At 41.5% G+C, this 20,395-nt stretch overlaps 1 protein-coding gene across 1 annotated transcript in view; it reads left to right on the top strand.

Moving 5' to 3' along the window:
* The window catches only part of traf4a (tnf receptor-associated factor 4a), a 36,681-nt gene extending 16,720 nt beyond the window's left edge, over positions 1-19,961 (top strand). Inside the window, exons 2-7 of the mRNA XM_074679806.1 lie at positions 10,618-10,669; positions 14,965-15,069; positions 15,291-15,452; positions 16,075-16,236; positions 17,588-17,743; positions 18,372-19,961. Coding sequence (XP_074535907.1) covers positions 10,618-10,669; positions 14,965-15,069; positions 15,291-15,452; positions 16,075-16,236; positions 17,588-17,743; positions 18,372-19,004 — 1,270 coding nt within the window. The 3' untranslated portion in view covers positions 19,005-19,961. The remainder of the gene's footprint in view (positions 1-10,617; positions 10,670-14,964; positions 15,070-15,290; positions 15,453-16,074; positions 16,237-17,587; positions 17,744-18,371) is intronic.
* Positions 19,962-20,395: the final 434 nt, after the last annotated feature.

Below are 20,395 nucleotides of genomic sequence, written 5' to 3'. Positions count from 1 at the left end.
TATTAGTAAGTAGCCAGCTATGGAGGTTAAAAAAGGGGTGGATTTTGTTTATTTGAATTAGCTTGTTATTTTTCTCTGTTTATTTTTTATGCTAAGCTAATTAAGGTTTCTGGCTTCAAATTTAACATGCAAACAAACCTGCTGCCAAACTGTTCCTCTGAGAAGTATGAGTTTCCAAATTGATTTAACAAAATTAAGTTAAAGCATGTTTTTTGTTTTTTTAGATGCACTGAAATATAAGTTTTTGATGCCTAACCATCTACCAGATGTAAAATTCACGTCATTCATTTTTTCTTTTGATGGAACGCTTGTACAAGAAGCACTCTGCAGCCTCCTCCCTCAATCTGAAGCCTATTAGAGCAACGACTTTGATGCCACTCTTCTTCATGACTGCGTCTCCAATAGCTGAATCATTAATGCCATTTGAAGGAGGAACAAAGCGACTATATGGCTCGTGCAGCTTTTCCAGTGCCATATGCGTACAGTTGGCAGGCAGCGATCCTTTTAATAGGCCAGGCAATAGCTTGGCAGTCTCAAAGCCCCTCCGTCCAGAGCAGGCATTCCACAGGATTAGTGTGGCAGCGCCGCAGCTCCTGAGAGCCAGCCGCCGTCACTGCAGATAGCCCTTTTGAGCAGAAATCTGCCCTCCGAGGCTGAGTTAAAAATAGACCAGCCATCTGTGATTAAATCAGCTAAAATTCACACGTGTCTGGAGAAATGTGAAGCATGTTGTCTTTGCATTTAGGGCTAAGTGGGTGAAGAACTATTTGATCCCTTTCTTGTGCCACTGGATCTTCACAAATGTGTGTCAGTGGGTAGTAAAATGGTGAGCGGGGTGATTCACACCTACTGCAACCTTGACAGGAGCTTTTAGCACGTTTTCACTGACCAGAAGGTACCTCTCACATGTGCGACACGTTAAAGCTCAGGACTTTCATTGATCTGTGGGTGCAGTCCTCCACCCACCCCGCCCCTGCAAAATCCGCCCTTCAAACCAGATCAAACGTGAAGCGTCCCCTTTCAAGCCCCCTTTTCCTTTCATGTACACTGTGCAGGCCTGAATGTGTGTGTGTGAGTGTGTAAATGTGTGGGTAAGCCTCTGGTATGATGGTGGTCTCTTTCTCTTTCTTTTTTTTTTATTTTGCTGTGTGATGCGTGGGTGAGGGTGGCTGCACTCATGCATGTATGAGCTCAGCTCTTGGTGCAACTGATGGGACAGACTCCTCTTTCTCCAACCCCCACTCTGCATCCAGATCAGCAGCAGTTAATGAAAGTGGATTGATTTTCCCGTACCTCCTGCATACAGCGAATAATCTGGGGGATGAAATCGACCGGGAAAACAAAAGATCCCACTACATGTGCAGATTTATTTATTTGAATGCCTGCCAAGTGCAGGAGAAAAAGACACATGGAGGTATGAAATGGCAAAACTGTGAGTGAAATCAATAATGTCGCCACCAGTTTTTATTCTATCATACATGTGGATCAAGATATCTGAAATCTTAAGGAAACATGAGCTTGTAAAGCCCACATGGGGGACGTAAAGCCAACAGCAAGCGGTCAATTAGCTCAGCTTAGCAAAAAATTGGATAAAGAGTTGCAGCTAGCCCCCAAACTCACTTTCTTGTGTTGCTGTGTCTATTTCAACCTATTTCCAGACTTTTTCCACTCTTAATGTGCTGCTAGAGAAATTAGCATCAAATCTTTCATGTTTTTCTCATAGCGTCCCTTTAATTTATCTCATGACGCCGTTGGCACCAGTTTTGATTCCAACAGCTGGCAAACACTTAGCTAGGGAGTAGGTACAGCAGTCAGAAAAAGCTAACCGTTTTTTTTTAAAAGTATTTTATTAAGTTATTCATAAACTTCTCTCGTAGCCTGCTAGCCGTCTCAGGCTTGGCTAAGTTAGCCAACTAGCCACAGATGCTAGCTTCATATTAAAAAGACAGATTTGAGAGTCTTTTTAGCTAACCCCTTTCAAACAGTAATTAAATCTCTTATGATGTTGATTTAGAAAAATACACCAAGTGAGAGTAAAGGAAGTCCTTAATAACAGCGTTAATAACAGTACTGAAGCTATGAACTGAGCTCCGGATTAGCATCTCTTCTTATAGCCCTCCCCTTTCTGATAAACACTCCATGTCAAATCTAGATCCCACTGATGGAGGGAGACAGTGTGAGGGGATTATAAATACTTGTCAGTGATGCCTCCCCTCCTCACACACTTAAAGATGGATTATTGTGACTCTCAGGTCTGCGCTCAACCTGCAGATGGCTGCTCCTCCTCCCTCCAGCCCTCCCTTCATCCACTCATCCATCCTTCCCTTCCTCTCTTCTACTGGCTGTTTTTTTGCAAGCAGCTTGTTTTCTGCCAGGTGGCTCTTTCCGTTACGGTTTGTTATCACGGCAGAGTGTCTAAGCTGCACCTTTGGCGTTTTGATGAGTCATCGTCTAATTGCTCACAAAATCAAAAAACGACTGTCTGAATTTGCCTCGCCAGCTTGTCAGAGCCACTTTTATAATCAAGGAAGTAAATACTTCAGTCCAGGAAATGCTACACTGTTATCACAACAGGAACAAAACAAAACATAGACATAACTGTGTAATGGTTCTTACCACCTACATATAGAGGAATTTATGCAGGGCAATCCATTATGTAACAGGCTTTTATTACACAATGACTTCAACATTTGTTTATCAGAAGTTCCTCTAGGTGAGTAAGGGCTTTTAAATTACGGTAAGAAAAAAAACCTGACCATAACTTAAAGATTTGTAAATATTGGTTTAGCTGACGGCCACTTTGGAACATCACTAGAAAAATAAACTGTCATCTTTAGCTGCCTCACGTGTGACATTCAGCACACCTTATATCCTTACCTAATTGCTTAAAAGTTAGGATAGTGATAGCAAAAGCACACTTATAAGCATGTTATTTGTAAACTTTTTGAAAAATGTTCATAGTTGAGTCTTAAAACAGTATTAAGCACAGCTAAGCATTGACAGTCTAGTCTTCCTGGCTTATTTACTGCAAAAATTGAAATCTTATTAAGTATTTTCTTCTTATTTTCAGTAAAAATGTCTTTTTAGACTAAATATGAGAAACTTTCACGGGACCTGTACAGAAACCTGTAACTTGTTTCAAGCAATTTAAACCTCGTTTTTGTCTTTACATAACTTGGAATAAGTTACTTTTCTGGACCGGTCAAGTAAATGTGGGGCATATTAAGTCTAAAAGGAAATTTTCACTAAAATAAGACAAAAACACCTTGTAAGATTTAAGTTTTTTGCAGTTTTCAGATATTTCTGTGTGGAAGCACACACATTTAAAGTATATGACCCTGTGCACACAGTTTTTTTTCTATATAATAATAAATCCATGATGATATGTTCTGGGTTTGCCAAAAATATAATGTATTTCTATCAGTGTGCTGTAATTACACAGTAAACTGTTACATATACCTTTATTTCCTCTTGATGCAACTGCATAGCTGACATTTAAGCGAAACAAACTAAGAATGTGTTAACCTTTGGATGTGTTACATCGCAGTATGTGAGCTCCCTCGCAGATGGCTTATGCTCACAAATGTCAGCACGGTGAGGTGAACTGCAAGGAGACATGAATATCATTATGTAAGCGATGATGGCATGAGTTTGGCCTCAGGTGTCCTGGCAGTCAGGAACTGCTCTGTGCGTTGTGCATTCAGATAAATTATCTCTGCGGTGGATTGTTGCAAAGAAGCAGGAGTCAAGATCTCAGAAGCCTCAAAGAAAAAAAAAGTAGTTCTCCCTCTTGTTCACGTTTTGTAGGTGGTGTGAGAGTAGCTTATAATAAAAACCTCCTTTTGAAGGTTTTTCTATCTTGGTCCCAGCGAGTGTGTTACATGGGGTGCTTGAGATGAAGCCAGGGAAAGAGGCCAGACATCCACCCACACACACACACACACATGCACACATACACTTGTAGTAGTGTCTTTCTTCCACTTGCATCATTTCTCATCTCTTTTGGCAACGCAACACAATAAAAAATAGTATCCGTCTGGCAAAAGGAAGCATAAAATAGAGATTTTAAACTCTGCCTAAAAGTTTAGCTCCGCTTGATTTATATGAATACGCGGTAATCACCTTTGGATGTGCTTTAATTTTCCGCCTGTCTTTTTAGAGGTGTCTGACACTGAGTCAGATGTGATTTATTCCTGTCTCACTGATGACCATGACCTGCAGACTGTCAGCCATTGTTACTTCATGTGCAGCAGCTGCCAGGGGCTGTTAGCAGTGAGCAGAGGGCGTCAGATGAGATTTTACAGGTGTCATATTTAGAAGAGGTTTCAAATCTCAACAAACCGGTTCAAGAAATGTATCTGAAGCCCTAGGGTTCAACCTATACTTTAGGGAGTTTAGTCTCACTTGCATCAGAGTGAAACATTCAGGATATCTTTAAAATGTCCCACGAAACAAGAAAGAGAATCTGCCTCATGAGCGTTTGAGTATCCTTCGCTTAACTGGCTGAAAGGCTTTGCCAGGTCGTCAAAGGACAATTATAAGATAAACAGTAAGAAGTCCATTGTCCTTCAAGTCTTTGTTTCTAACTTGCTTACAGCTGAAGTTGCTATAATTAACAGAACAGACTCACAATCAGCTCTGCTGGCCAAGTACACATATTTTATCACTTTCCGTTCTTAGCACAGGAAAATACAAGACAGACGGAGGACAGGACAACAGAAATTAAGAGGCAAAGAAAATGAACAGGGAGGACTTTTGAGCAAAGGATGAGAAAAAAGTGTTAAAGTTAGCAAATAAAACAGTTTCATCTGCTCTTTTTCTGATTGTAAGTTTTGGAAACTCCTAAAAATGTACTCTTATATCATTTACAGTCAAGAGTGAGTAAAAAATTGAGAACTGATTTTGTGATGCTGATGATGATTATAATGTTGCTCATTGTCTTTTTCATCAGACTTTTCGAAAAAGTTTGCCTCCAAACCTCCAAATTAATCAGTTTACCTCAATAATAATGGAAGGATAAACATACTTGGTTGTTTTTGAGCCTCTTTTTGGTGGTATTGTTTGAATTTTTGTTTTCAAAAAGCATATGAATTCTGAAAATATGATATTTAATAATAAACTTCCCTCTTTAAATTTTATTCTGAATGAGTTTTTGTCTCTGAGAGTTAAAAAGTGACTTGTTGGCAGCAGATAAAGTCAGCAGAAAAGCTTCATGTACAATATAATCTCCAGCACACCGCAGGTATGTGCTTATCTTGTAGGATTTAACTCCCACACGTTAGGCTGTCTTGGTATCGTTCTGTGTGGATGTCCCACACACACACACTCATAAAACCTGTGAAGGAGCGGTTGATCCACCTGTGGGCTGATGTGTCATCACAAACTCTGTGAAAGTGGGAGCTGCTCCTCCCTTTTCAGACAAACAAGAGGGCTGTAAAGAACTCGGCTTGAAGCCAAACCGGCCGTGGGCGAAAGGAGCTCTGTGCTGATGGCGTTTCAGGTTGCACAGGTGGAAACACCACCCAGCCTCAGCCCCCATTACTTCAGCTCATTAGGAGTCTAAAGGCTTACATTAAGGTCCTAATCCAACTGGTGGGGAGGACTGCAAAAAAAAAAAACTTTTGCAGAAACACACAGCAGAAGCTTCGGGGTGTTTTGAAGATGGATTATAAGTTGATTCCAGTGAAAGAAGAAGGTTCATGTGCTCAAACAGTCGTATCTGTTGTTTAAAACCGCTCGAAACAAAAAAGACCGAGCTTTCCCCACAGGCAGCTTCTCAATTTTCTTTTGGAAGAAGTTAAAGCAAATTGCGGGTTGTGGCGAGACAGCTCCAGAGACAGCTGGGAAAACATAAAATAAACTATTAAATCCTTGGATCAACATTCTGCTTTCTCTTGTGAGTTTTCCATAATTAAAGTGCAATAACTGTCCACAGTCGCACATAATTAAATGGCTTCAGGGCTCACCATTTAAAGGTTTCGTCCAGGAGACATTTTCAAATTTCTGAAAGAATATAAGGTGAGAAACTTGTGTTTATGTCATCAAATCTTCAGTTGTTCACACAAGAATGGGAAACATGACAGACTAAATATAAAAGATTAAATAGTTCCTGCTGTTGGGCAGGAACCTTGTCCAGGGTGTACCCAATCTCTTCTTCAGCTCTCGTCAAAAGAAATATTTTTGGAATATACTTGATAGAGTCTCTATAAAACTCAGTGTTCACAACAGGAAGATCAGAAAGAAGTCACTACTTCACACAGTCTTAGACACACAAACTCAAAACCAGATGGATTTATGGGGATTAAAGAAACTCTCACTGTGAGATAAAACAAAATTCCAGTTTTCTCCAAACTTCCTGAGAGGAGTTAAGTTTCATCTGTGAGACTGGGAGTCTGCACTGAGGCCACTGTTGGAATTTAAGGTTTTGTTTGTGTGTACAAATGTTAATCCAGGTTATAACTTGAACAGACAACGTGGGTTTAGCATTAGGATGAACATGAAAGCTGTTAGTGAGCTTCAGGGGTAGATAAGCGGGAAGATCAGTGAAGGCTTGAGATGTTATCTGAGTCAATGAGAAAATACCTTGTGTGACAGAGTCTGTTTAGAGTGTTAATGTGCTACAGACTGCTGTTCTCCAAAGGCCTCATGCTTTTGATTTGGTTTGTTTAGTGTGTCTGGACAGCCCTGCCCGCTACATCGGCAAACAGAGGGGGTTTGTTTAGGAGTCTCTATGTTAGTTAATAAGGAGCAGGTTTTCAAGGTTACCCACAGTCCTGGTTTGCGTGAGGAATCGGCCTGTTGCCAACATGTCCCCTCTGTGTGGCCAGCAGGGATAGTCCCTGTCGTTTAAAAAAAACACCCCTTCGCTCCGCACCAGTGAGATTACACCTGAGGGATTTGCGACTCTCACCGTCTGCCTGTCAGGAGCCGTGCACAGAGTGAAGAAGCATGTTGTGACGGCTGAATGAACGGTCGGCTGTTTAATCTGTACCAGCAAATACAATTTGAGGCCCATGGGAGAAGAGGAGGGGCGACAATAGGGGAGAACAAGTTATGAAGGGGTCAAGTATTGGGTGCATTTCACCTGGATGAAGGTGAATGTGTGATGTAGGAGTCATCACAACATGATAATAACGTGCACTCCCCATCTGACAGTGAACTTGAGGTGATTTACACACTCGGCAGCAGAGCAGCTGTGGAGCCGCTCGCAGTATGAGCAGACAGAAGGGGGCAATGAAATTTTAATGAGGTGATTGTATTATACGCTTTGCTGTCCAGTCTTAAGCTGCTCCCCTGTGACATCAAAACATGACACTGAGGCGCTTGTTTATCAGCCTCTAGACCTTCTTGTTGTTTCTCATCCAGGGTGTGAACTGTGGTCAGAGATCTGTTGGAAAGACATTTGTGTGAAACTTGTTTTAAAAGCAAGGTGCAAGTTCCCGCTTGCATGGATGTTTCTCAAAGCGTTCTCCCTCCGGGCTTTGTGTAACAGTTATAATACCGTTAGGGCTGCGACTAATTCTTTCATGCTAATGCTAATCGAGAGCCCAGGGGGACCAGTTTAGACTGTTTGTTCTGTGTAACCAACAGCTTTAAAACCCTGTTTCTAACCATACAAGAATCATACTTGAGAGTGTAGCATTAGCATTTTCATATAGCACTTGAAATACATTTCGTTTTTGCTATAGTTGATGAATTTAATGTTAATTTAACTTTTTATGTGTGTTAGCTGGTTGTTTTTCAACTCAGAGTTAGCATTTGAAAGTTGACATCTTGATTCTTCATTCCCTTCAACTTATTTAAAAGCTAAAGCTATCATTCATCTTCAGGGCTACTTCATGCTAGGTGCTAAAATAAGCAGTTTTAAGTGTATGCAAATGTGAGCATGCCAATAATTACAGCGCAAACACAATATAATTTAACTACATTGTTTATGTCAATGTCAAGATGTTAGCATGCTATAATTTTGCTTGCAGTGTAACATTTTCTGTTTTCACTGTCAACATGTTAGCATGCTGTCATTTAGCCAGCGCTGTAATACATCTTCACTGTCAAGCTGCTGGAATGCTATCATTTAGCTAGCAGTGTTATCGCTACATATATTCTCTTTCAAGGTGTTAGCCTGCTGTCATTTAGATATCTGTGTTATGTTTACAATTTGCACTATCAATCACACTGTGATATTATTTTGCTGGTGTTAAGCTAGCAGGTGTTAACAATTTTTAACCATCTCAGCTGTTAAATCAGCAGATTAGCTAAATTGCTAAATGAAGCCAAGCAGACACCATATTCATCTGCATATAGTGAGATTACTAACTTGTTGAAGTTTAAGTAGATGGTAAAATTTTATTTTCCATTAATTTAGGGTGTAAGGATGTTAGAATAATGAGCATAGATAATTCAAAGCCACTTTACTGAATGAATTAGTCTTTAAGTACTTGTGTCGTCTCATATTTTGGGGAACAATAGATTTGTCATTGGAATTTGAAATCATTTGGAAAAATGAGTAGTAGATAAATTACTGATTCACTTACAGCTCTCTCAGTTATTCAGTTTTCTTTAATTGTCTCTCTTAAAGGCCCTCAAAAACTGTTTGATGGTGTACTGTGTGGACTGAACTGGAGCCTTAGCCCAGCTTACACGATTAATGTGCTGTCACGAAGCGGCAGTGAGTTTGACTCACAAGCAACCGAGAGACAGAGACCAAGAAAGAGGGAGTTGAGCGGTATTCTCAGCAGTGGGTCCATACACATGAGTGTGCGTCTCATGGAGCTTCTCTGCTACCAGGGGTGGAATTATCCTGACAGTCTGTGACTAGGCTCTTTTCGCCTGTCTGCCTCTCTGTGCGTCAGATTCAGGACTAAGCAGGACTTTGCCTGTGGCTGTCCCCTGTCCAGAGCTGAGAGCGCGTCGCCTTCTATCTCCTCTAGCTGCCTGGTTGTGGGAGAGGCATTGCTATCTATCCTTGTCCTTCTATGGCCGGTGATGGCGATGAGTACTGTAAATGACTTCACACGACACATGGGGTGCTGACTGGGCTCCAGTAGCCTCTAATCGATTGACCCTGTTTTGCAGCCCGTCGTGGCTTGTTAATTGGTCTCCAGCTCCCTGCTGACACAGTGACCCTAATGGAAGAGAATTACTGCTGTCTCGTCATGCATTAACCTCCCTCCTTCCTCCTCCCCCTTCTTTCATCACTCCTCCCTCCTTAGCCTAACCCCTGCTCCCCCTTCCCCCCTCCTTCGGCTCACTCCCTGGTTTCGTAGCAGCTGGGTAGACGGGGCGAAGTGCACATGCACTCCCGCTCAATCACATGTTCCCGTGCCTTTGGGAGTCTCGGTCAGGTGACTCTGCAGCCAACCTTATTAAAGCTCCCAGAGGCAATCCTTAATGTTTGCACACAGTTGTCCTTTAATTAGTTTAAGCATGGTTAAGGTAGATTTGGGGTTAGATCAGGCCTCTTTTCTCAGGTCGAATCAAACTTTCAGGACACAAAACTTATTTTGGGTCATTTCTGTGGCCTCCAGTTTCAGCTTAATTTCAAAGCAATATTACAGAACTCATGAGGGCTGCAGCTAATAATTGTTATCCATATAAGCACTTTCTTTTGAGATAACTGTTTAATTTTAAAAGTTGCACACCAGAGAAGCTTAAATCAAAGACTTTTTGCATTTTGTAAGGCTTAAATCATCATTAGGATAGCAAACCATAAGATAAAGACAGCCTGTGTCAGCATCTTTAATCTAGAACAGCAGGAGGGCTGGAGACAGTCGTATCAAGAGATCAACCAATGATTGTCTGTTCTTTCTTCTTTTTTTCCCAAATAAGCTCTTGTGTGTATGTGTATGTGGACGCATGTCAGTCTGTGTTAGCAGCTTACCCCTTGTGGATGCAGCCTCTATTATTACCATGTGTGAATATTTCATGATGACATCAGGGTCGGGGCGTTTGCGATAGGGCTGTATTTACAATCCCTGGCACTCACTCATCTGGCCCTCAGAAAGGTCTCCACTGTGGTGGCACAAAAACCACACAGGGGCCTGTTGTAGGATAATGGTTTCATTTTTATTTTGGGTTTAATTGCTGGAGGAGGAAAAGAACAAAAACTGCACTCCCTGTCACACTGGCAGACCTGCAAATTGTTGTTTTATCTTGGGGAAGAGCCTCAAGCAGGAAGGCGGGGTTTTACTCTGCTTTATTCTTGCGTTGTTGTCTAGATTGGAAACCAGGGCAGAAATGAAATACTGGAAGCTTGAGAGAAACAGTAAAAGTGTGACAAGTAGACTCAATCACCCCTTTAAGCAACAAACCAACCTGCTTTGTTTTCTGTAGTTATAAAAATATGAGCAAAAGCATCCTCAAGTGAAGAAGATGATTTCCGCCACTTCAGTCAGAACTTCTCATTTTTATTATGTTTGAAGAGACACACGCTGCTTTCGTACACTGTTAAAGAAGTGCCTGCTAGCTCTGGTCGTTCTCGGTCAGGGTCGAAGTCATTGATGTTTCTGAAAGCTGAAAGTGATTTAAAACAGTCCTTGTTGAGCTGTTTTGTTGCAACCACATTATATCCAGGGTGGATCTGATAATAACAAAAGCTTTTCTGTTGTTTTCTTTCAGTGAGGGCGTTTTCAAGTGTCCAGAGGATCAGCTGCCATTGGACTATGCCAAGGTATGAAATCACACAGTTCTCAATCCTCATCTGAACCCAAAGTGAGAGCTACAGATTCAATATTAATCATGGTTGCAAAGAACATGCACATTTATGAGCTAGCATTGTGTCAACATGATTTTGGCCTTATTTAGCATTTTAGCATGCTAACGTTACACCTGCGAAGAAGGGAGAAAAAAGCAAAAATGTCATTCTTTGATGTTTTCTCCTCAAGAGAAAGAATAGAATGAAATGAAAATGCAGCCTTCACAGCGTGTCCAGACAGAAGCAGTCGATCACAGATAACATATGGCTTGGACTACTAAGTAGATCACAGAGCAACATAGCTAAATCATGCTTTTAGTATGTTCACTGTTTTTTTTAAGTGTTTCAGCTGTTTTTTTAGAATTTTAAATTATTTTTTTTATCACTTTATGAAATCTTGTAAATTCGTCATGTTTTTATCTATCATAAAGTCTAAATTAAAGTGTAATGATTTAAAAAAAATTGGTAATATCTTTTAAAGTTACAAACTACTTTTTGACTTGTCAGACTTATGGCTAAAATACACCACTCCGTCATGGCACCGTATCAGATTGGTTTCCATTCAAGTCAGCTGCGTTACAGTCCAGCTGTGTCCCTGCTCCGGCAGGTTGCATCAGATACACAACACTCTAATTTTTGCTGAATGCCGAAGCTATGATGCATCAGTTTGCTTTGGGGCAGATGAGCTGAGCCAGGCCAGGGGTCAACGGGTTTGAGGTTTTGCAGCCCAACATGACTGAAGAGAGGCTTATCAACAGAGGGGGATAGAGGAAACTCCTGGGTCTCGTGACTCCAACTGTCTGTGAGTCGTGCAATGAGCCATACTGAACTGAGTGTGAGCTGAGGTACTAACATGTAGCAGAGGAGCTCTAAAATTAAGCAACACTGGTCAAAAAAACAAAAGCACTGAAAAAAACACTAATTTGTCAAAAAAAAGTTTATGCTGTAGTTGTGATATATAGCTTAAAACCATATTGTTTATCACGTTGCGGCGCCAAAGGGAAAAGTTAAAGGACGAATAGAGCAAAGTTTTTTTTACTTGACTGCTTGAATTGATGCTTGAGCTATTTAACTATTAAACTCTTACTACAGTCATGATTGGAGCCTTAGTAAACCATAAGAATGCCAGAATTTGTTAGTAACAGTGAAACAGTAAGGGGCATTAAAAAATACAACTGAAACAGGATAACAAAGTTGTTGGATCTAAAAAATGGGAGAAACCAAAGAAAAACAGAAAGCGTAGCCTGCAGGTGCAGAAATGTAAATAAACAATTCAACCAGAAACATGTAAATGAGAGCAGAGTCAGAGCACTCAGATAGTGACACAGATATAGTCCTGTCACATTACATCTGCATATAGATGCAAATAAGCAGATTTCAGGAGTGAAAACATTTCATGCTTGTATGGTACTTTGACTCTAAAACAGAGCGTTTGTACTCGAGAACCTCTAAAAAACATAATCCTGAGTCAGAGGTTACCTTTCATTTCATTACAGTGGAAAAGTAGAGCGCGTAGCTGATCTGAACTGCTGTGTTTTTATTCCCGAATAAATCCCTCACGGTCCAGGAGAAGAAAGCTGTATCCACATTTCAGCTGAGCTTTTGTCCCCTTTGTTTTTTAATCAGATTGTGCCCAGAGGGAGAGATGGTGACTAACTGTACTCAGAGTTAGATGTCTCTCTCTGTCTCTTTCTTTTGCACATGAACAAGAATCAAGGCCTATTTTTGAAGCATGCATGATAGACCTACAAATGAACAGTTAATGATATTCCCTGTGTCTGATCTACTGTAAAAATATGGCGCGCAATCTAACCCTCCCATGCACTTAGTTAGCATTAGCATGAATTAGCCATCGAGGCATTAACCCCGAGCTGCAGCAGGATCAGCGTGTGCAGCAGTGCAGGTCTGCATGCTGTGCTGAGAGCGATGGAGGCGCCTGTAATAGCAGGGACTCATCCCAGGAAAGGATGTGCTCGTGGCACACCTGTCAGACGTTGTTATTTACCCTCGCAGGCTTCCAGTCGCCTGCAAATTACCCCATCCTGGTGGTCTCCTCTCAGCGTTTTTGTTATGCTCGCTACACACCGTCCTTTTGAAGGAGGAAAAAAAGCACAAACACAACCCAACAGGAGGAGAGCTCTGCAGTCATTAAAGCATTGCTGTAGTAGTAGAGGGACTAACAATGGCTAAAGCAGACAGAATAAACCCTCAAGTTGGAGCTCCAAAGAGCTTAACCCCCCTGATCTGCCTGGGACTAAGTTATTAAAAGGTCATCATTGCCGTCTCCCTGTAGATTCCAAGACTGGAACAATGAGAGAGTGTTTCACTTTGCTAGAGAGGATTTTTCCCCTTTGCCTCTGCAGAAAGAATGTGATAATGGCAGCAAAAAAAACCCATCTGCTCCTTAGTGTAAGTGGAGTGAAGCAAGTCAGCCATGTGTTTAAATATTTATACATAGCTTTGTTTCTTTAGAGTATAATTAACAGGTTTGGATTTTAGTTTAATACTTTTATTTAGCCTGGCAGAGGTTTTCCCAGCGCTTCTCTGTTTTATTGTGGATTAGTTTCGAAATTAACTTTTAATTTGAAAGCAGCTGCAGCCATGTTTTCAGCGCAGAGGCACGTGAGTGCACGGTCCTGCTGTTACTGAGCGGTTATTTGTTTAGAGGGCTGTTGTGACATTTTGTTGAAGTGGCTTTTCTTGTTTGACCAGTGCTTGCTCTGCCTTTGTGACAGTATGGGGGGATGGAGATGCAGAGCAGAGCAGAGAAGAGCAGAGCTGTAAATCCTCAGGACAGCGGAGTGTAGGGGAGGATTTGGGGGGGTTTGGGTTGAAAACTGACTCATCCCCATCGCTCAGTGACCGAGGGAAGAATAAATCTTTTCCTCTGCTCTCTCTAAGGTCTCATAAAGCTGTAAACTAACTCATTATCACTGCAGTAGTGACAGATGGTTGCAGTTTTTTTTCAAATTCTCACATTCAGTTCAATATATGATGTATATACCGACATCATTAACTTCAAACATATTATCACTTTATTCTGCAGCAGACATGTATTATTTATATCATGAACACTGGTGTGAAACTGCTGGTTTCTTGTTTTAGAAACTGACATTCAATGTTAAAGCCATTTATCTACACAGGACAGCATTTTTTATATGCAACTGTGGAGAAGAACCTTTAAGCAAACACTCTGATTTCAGACTTTGAATCAAGACAGTGATGTTTATTAAAACAATGAGCATCTGTGACTGAAGGTTCAAGGCTTCCCTCAGGGCCAGAGTGAATCTTGGATCAGTCAGCAGCACCCCCTAACTAGGGATGAGTCATGGTTTACAAATATTCAAATAATTGTTTAATAATAAAACTACCAAATATTTCATGGAACTTTTATCTTATGTTAAAAATTGTTTTTTTCAACTGTTTTTACATGATATTTGTGTTTGAAGCGCATTTGAAGGCTGTTTTCTTCATGCCATTAAATAACAAAAACTAACATTATATCATGTTAGCATTCATTATAACTTCAGAGAGCGTTATTGCAAGTTGCTGGTAAACAGGTGCCGTGAGATTCAGAAATATAGAAAATCTCTGAGACTTCTGCAGCACCAAAAGTTCCTAGAAAGCTTTCTACAAACTTATTATAAAAATACTCTGGCATCAGACTCATACAGCACATTGTAGTCCTTAGCAGTCTCCATCAGCCTTTCAGTGACCGTGCTGGTGCTGGTTCGTCTTGCACAGCTTACTCTACTCCACACATCACTGTTTCCTAAAACAGCTGGTCGCTTTTGTAGGAGCAGGTGTGGCTCAAACAAGAATAAATCCTGTGTTTGTTTGGGACTATTCCCTCCTGGCTCAGACATTAGACACTTATGAGAAGAACCACAACCTTTCTAGTTTTATCTTTTATTGAAAATTGTTAGTATGAGAGTATTCAAGATCCCTTCTAACTTACTGGTTTTGATTTACACAAAAAGGCTTGCTACATGTTTATTTGTGGTGCACTAGTGAAGCCCACATAAAGGTTTAAAATTACTCACTCATGAGCTAATGTTGAGAAAAAACTATTTCTAAAAATGTAATCTTCGTTCAGCTCATTCATAAGTTTTCACATTGATCAGGAACATTTTTCCCTCCATGAAGGAGCTCTGGAGTTTATCAGAGCGTGGATTTTTAAATCCACAGAGCTACACTTCAAACATCTTTGCTGAATGAAAGAGGTGTATCACAGCCTTTGACTTGACCTTCTCGCACTCTCTGCTTTTCAGATTTACCCAGATCCAGAGCTGGAGCAGCAAATCCTGGCGCTGCCAATCCGCTGCATCCACAGTGAGGAGGGCTGTCGCTGGACCGGACAGATGAAGCAGCTGCAGGTGAGACACTCCTACTTCCTCTATCACTTCCCCTTCATCTGTTTTTTTATTTTTTTTTAAATTTATCTCTGCTGCCTGATCAAACCTTATCTTATCTCCTCCTGATACCTGATGCCCCCTCCCTTCCGTCACAATGTCTTGTTTTCTGGCAGAAAGCCCGACATGTGGGTGTGTTTGTGTGTGTTTTAGTAAGTCTGATGTTGTTGCCGTGTCTCCCTCAGGGCCACTTCTCCACCTGCGCCTTCAATGTGATACCCTGCCCCAACCGCTGCTCCGTCAAGCTGACGCGCCGCGACTTGCCCGACCACCTGCAGCACGACTGCCCCAAGCGCAAGGTCAAGTGCGAGTTCTGTGGCAGCGAGTTCACTGGTGAAGCCTACGAGGTAAACAACAAACCTGCTTTTATTCCCTTTTCTTTCCTGTTGGAACACAGCAGGAGCTTGACGTAAACAACCCCGAGTGACACCACATAATTTCCATGCATGTATGAAAGACAGCTTTGAGAAAACCAGCAGGAGGGACTCAAACACATGGGTCCCTGCCGCTCTGTTATGAAATAACACGTGTGTTGGCAGAAGGAAAGAAGCATTGACTGGCTCTTTTATGCCGAAAGTGTTTTCCTCAGTGAACAGGATGAAGTTCCTCAGACCCTCCTCCTAACCCTCCTCAATAACACCTTTCCACTACACCGCCCCTCCTCTGTTTACTCTGGCCCACATGTTTCCCCTCTGCACACAGTCACAGCAGCGTTCACCTTTTGGCTCTCATACTGGAGTCACACAGCCATGTTTATAATCTTTAAAACATTTTGATGCTACTAAGTATGAATCAAGAGAAAAGTAGTACACATCTCAAAAAAGTGATTTCATTAATCAGTCTGTCCCTAAATTTTCCTCCTGTGTTTTCAAAAAGCAGTTTTGAGCAGATCTATCTTTTGTACTTATATTTATATTCGTAGCATGTCTTGACACTAAATTGTACCTGTATTTTTCCCCTCCTCTCCAGAACCACCAGGGTGTGTGTCCTCAGGAGAGCGTTTACTGTGAGAACAAGTGCGGGGCGAGGATGATGCGTCGTCTGCTCTCCCAGCACAGCATGTCCGAGTGTCCCAAACGCACGCAGCCCTGCAAATACTGCGGCAAGGAGTTTGTCTTTGACACCATACAGGTCAGTCCGCCATCACAATCTGTCATAATCAGTCTCACGTGTAGTTATATTTGGCAGGATCAAGCCAGGTAAGTGCCAAGTTGTGTTTACACTCAGAATGTGACTCCTGTCACTTTGGATGTACCTGTCATCACTCCTTCATTTGACTCATTGGAGGGTTTCCAGTCTCAGCAGAGATGCTGTAGCTGCAGGATGCAGCGGGATGTGGTGTCACTGTGCTGTGGCAGCTGGATGAAAGTATGAACCACTGATCTGCTCTGTGGGCTTTTGTGTGGGAGCATCTGCCTTTGAACAGAGATAGAGGCTGAGTCCTTTAGAAATGTGAAAAACACTGTGTCACAGTGTTTTGCAACACCAAAAACATGTTGTTTTTTTATATTTACTATAAAACTCTATTTAATCTTTATGTGTGATACCCAGATGAGAACTTTTTACCCTTTTGATAACACACTCAGCAACTCTTCTCGGTGTAGATCATAAGCAGCCAAGCCAAGTTTATTTATATAGCACTTTTCAGCTGCTAGACATTTAAAAGTGCTTTACACAAGACAGAAAATTATTGTTACAAAGGTCAGCAAAACACATTAAAGAAATATATTAAATCCAGATATCTTTGAGGAAAAAAATAAAAAAACATTAATTTTAAACAAGAAAAAAAATCAAAATGTCAAAAACAGAAAATTAAAGTAAAAAGAATAAAGTTTGAACAAGGATAACAGTGCAGAGTTATGAGATATAAAAAAGTTCAATTATGTATCAAAATGAAGTGGTACTGCATTAGGGCAGTTCTGCACAACGTTGAATTTGTTTGAAGCAGTTGAGATGCAGTTTTTGTCATACACTGCACTTCAACTCTTTGTCTGTTTTCTGTAGAAAAAAAGATAATGAAATCATTGTCTGAGTCACCCTGAAAGCAAAAATGTCCAAAAATATTTCCTTTCAGCTCCTCAAATTTGATTTTTTTTTCTGTTAATGTATTCAAACAAATAAAAAAATACAAGGTTGTTGAAAAAAATGTATTATAGCATCCTTTTGATCAAAGTGATTAATCAGCTGATTACATTCCTGATGAGTCATTTTTTCTATAAAGCCAGATTCAGATTAATGCTGCTATCAATTGGTCAACTAAATGAATGCATGTTTTTGAATGTGTGTGTTGTTAGAATGGTGTCTTAGCATGTTTAAATACTTCCAGTCTGGAAAAGTTTTTTTTTAGTACCCTGTTTAGGAAGAACATTCAAGGACAGGGAACATTTTGCAACCATTAGTCAGTAACCCCGCTGTGCAGAGTCCACGCTGTGGGGCAGTAAGTGCACGCATATTAAACACTGTCCCCTCTCCTCCTCTACAGAACCACCAGTACCACTGCCCCCGCTTTCCTGTCCAGTGCCCAAACCAGTGCGGCACGCCCAACATCGCCCGAGAGGACCTGGCAAACCACGTGAAGGACAACTGCGGCAGTGCGCTCGTTCTCTGCCCCTTTAAAGACGCTGGCTGCAAACACAGAGTAAGACTGGCCTGCATCATTTAACCTTTGAGATATTATTTCAGCCTCTGGAGGAACTGTTGATTTATGATAATCATCTCACAAGTTTGTCTTGGACTTTCTTTCATTACATATCCTTCATATCTGTGCCTCCTGCGTCCAAAGTTGTGATCTTTGCCTTCTAAAGCACACAGCGCTGTGCCTGTAGGGTCTATTTTAATAAGAGCAACATTTCTATGTTCTGACCACGCAATGCTGTCTATTTTTGAAGCTGACGTCAATTAAAGACGTAGGGACGCTAAAAGAAGAGCGGTGGATGAGCATCATCATCTGTGTGTTGTTGGCATCCAAAGAGCTTCATAGAGTAACATTTACAGATGGCTTGATTGGAGGCGAGGAATGTAAACGATGAAATATAGAATCTGTCTTCATCGTGTTGAGTGTTAGGCTCTGAAATAGATGTTCTGTCAACTCTGTGCACCGTATGTAGTCCTCAAACGCAGTTTAGGCAAATTGTTGTGACATGAACCGAGCCAAAAAGCATATTCTCTGTTTCAAAATGTGCCACTTAAGTCAAATCTCCTCTTCTGACAGTCAAAACACAGATCAGACGACACAGCATGATGATCACTCTCCTTTTTCTTTGCAGTGCCCCAAACTGGCTATTGGTCGTCACCTTGAGGACACCACTAAGTCACACCTGACGATGATGTGTAACCTGGTGGGGCGTCAGCGACAGGAGATCCTGGAGCTGAGAAGAGAGATGGAGGAGCTGTCTGTCAGTCACGATGGCGTCCTCATTTGGAAGCTAAACGACTACTCCCGTAAACTCCAGGAGGCCAAACTCCGGAGCAACCACGAGTTCTTCAGCCCGCCCTTTTACACCCACCGCTATGGCTATAAGCTGCAGGTGTCTGCTTTCCTGAACGGCAATGGAAGCGGTGAGGGCTCCCACCTCTCCGTGTACATCAGAGTGCTGCCCGGCGAGTACGACAACCTGTTGGAGTGGCCCTTCTCCTACAAGGTGACTTTCTCCATCCTGGACCAGAGCGACCCCTCACTTTCCAAACCCCAGCACATCACAGAGACTTTCAACCCCGATCCCAACTGGAAGAACTTCCAGAAGCCCAGCAGCACCCGCAACTCGCTGGACGAGAGCACCCTGGGCTTTGGCTACCCAAAGTTCATCTCTCATGAGGAGATCAAGAAGAGGAACTACATCCGAGACAACTGCATCTTCGTCAAGGCTTCTATAGAGATTCCCCAGAAGATCATGGCTTAAGAGTAAACCTTTCCCTCTCTTTTTATGGAGGAGAAAGAAGGTGAAAGACTGGAACTGACACTTGAGCTTGAAAACTTCAACACACTTACCCTTTAGATACTTTCTGCCCTTGCAGCCTCTCCACCACAGAGCTTGGAGTGAGTTTGTTTGGCTGCGTGAGCTGACTCGGAGGACCTTGATATATCACAGAAGAGAAAGTGTTTGGTCTGCAGAGCCATCACTCTCTGGTCTTTCTTTTTTTAATTTTTTAAAATCTGTTTGCTGACCTTTTATCACAGTCTACAACAAAAAGCCTTGGAAATCAAACAGTGCCTAGAGAGTTTATCTTAAGTTATATTTTTGTTGTTATTTCTGCAGTACAGATGCTTAAGGTTAAGGAGGAGACATAAAAGTAGGGGTGAAGGGCTTCTCGAAGCCTCTGCACTTAGAAAGATGTTAGAAGAGACGGTTAGAGACGTCCTGTGGGGGTGATCTGAAGAAGAGGGAGCTCAGCAGACCCAGGCTCAAGCCCAACTGCCTTTTGTTTACATGCTCATACAGTATCCTCCCGCTGATCCCTCTGCAAACACAGGGCCCTTCGTGAGAGATTACTTGTGATGTTTGTGAACACACAAACACCGGTCAATGTTTTTTTGAGTGAGAAACTTGCAGCGCCAATCAATTTTTGAGTTCTTAAAGGAACAGGTTTGACATTTTGGGTGAGTTAAATGGGGAGATCAATATCACTCTCATGTGTCTGTGTCATGAAGGGGCTAAGCCCAGCATACCGCCAGCTCCACTTAGCACAGCAGCTGTTAATTCACCAGTTCAATACCAAAACGTAAAAAAGAAGAGATTATATGTTAACATCAGCTGTCCAAGAACAGTTTGGAAAAAGTTTAAAATTTTGCAGAGCTGAGCTATCTGTTCCTCCTTTCTAATCTGTGTGCTAACTTGCAAAGCTAACTTAAGCTTTAGTTTCATTTTGAAAAGAAAAAAAAAGATTTTTGAAAATGTGCATGTTTCATTCCTTACATGAATCAGAAAAGATGAAAACTCCTTCCAGCATTGTAAAGATGAAGCTACAGCCTGGCTAAGTTAGCTTTGCATGCAGCATACCTGCCAACAATTAATCAACAAACAGTAGCAGTGAAGTCCACTGATCAAGAACTCTAAACTTGGTACTTATTTCTCAATTTTAATGTTTTTTTTTGTTGTTGTTGTTTTTTTATATATACATAAAAAGAGTTCTTGTCAAGGCTAAAGTTGAGCTAGCTGTTGTGCTGAGCTAAGCTAAAAGGCTGCTGGCTGTAACCTCAGAATGAACAGAAGGTTTAGCTTAGCATATAGACAGCTAACAGATTTAAAACAAAGCGCTTGGAGGTTAAACTTTTTCATCTTGACAAGCTGTT

The sequence above is a fragment of the Halichoeres trimaculatus genome, unplaced genomic scaffold (assembly GCF_033239565.1).
Source record: "Halichoeres trimaculatus isolate MK-OKI-2021-1 unplaced genomic scaffold, fHalTri1.1 fHalTri1_scaffold_9, whole genome shotgun sequence".
Taxonomy (NCBI): Eukaryota; Metazoa; Chordata; class Actinopteri; order Labriformes; family Labridae; genus Halichoeres; species Halichoeres trimaculatus.
The sequence above is the reverse complement of the archived record's forward strand: the minus strand, read 5'-3'. Positions and strand labels throughout refer to the sequence as shown.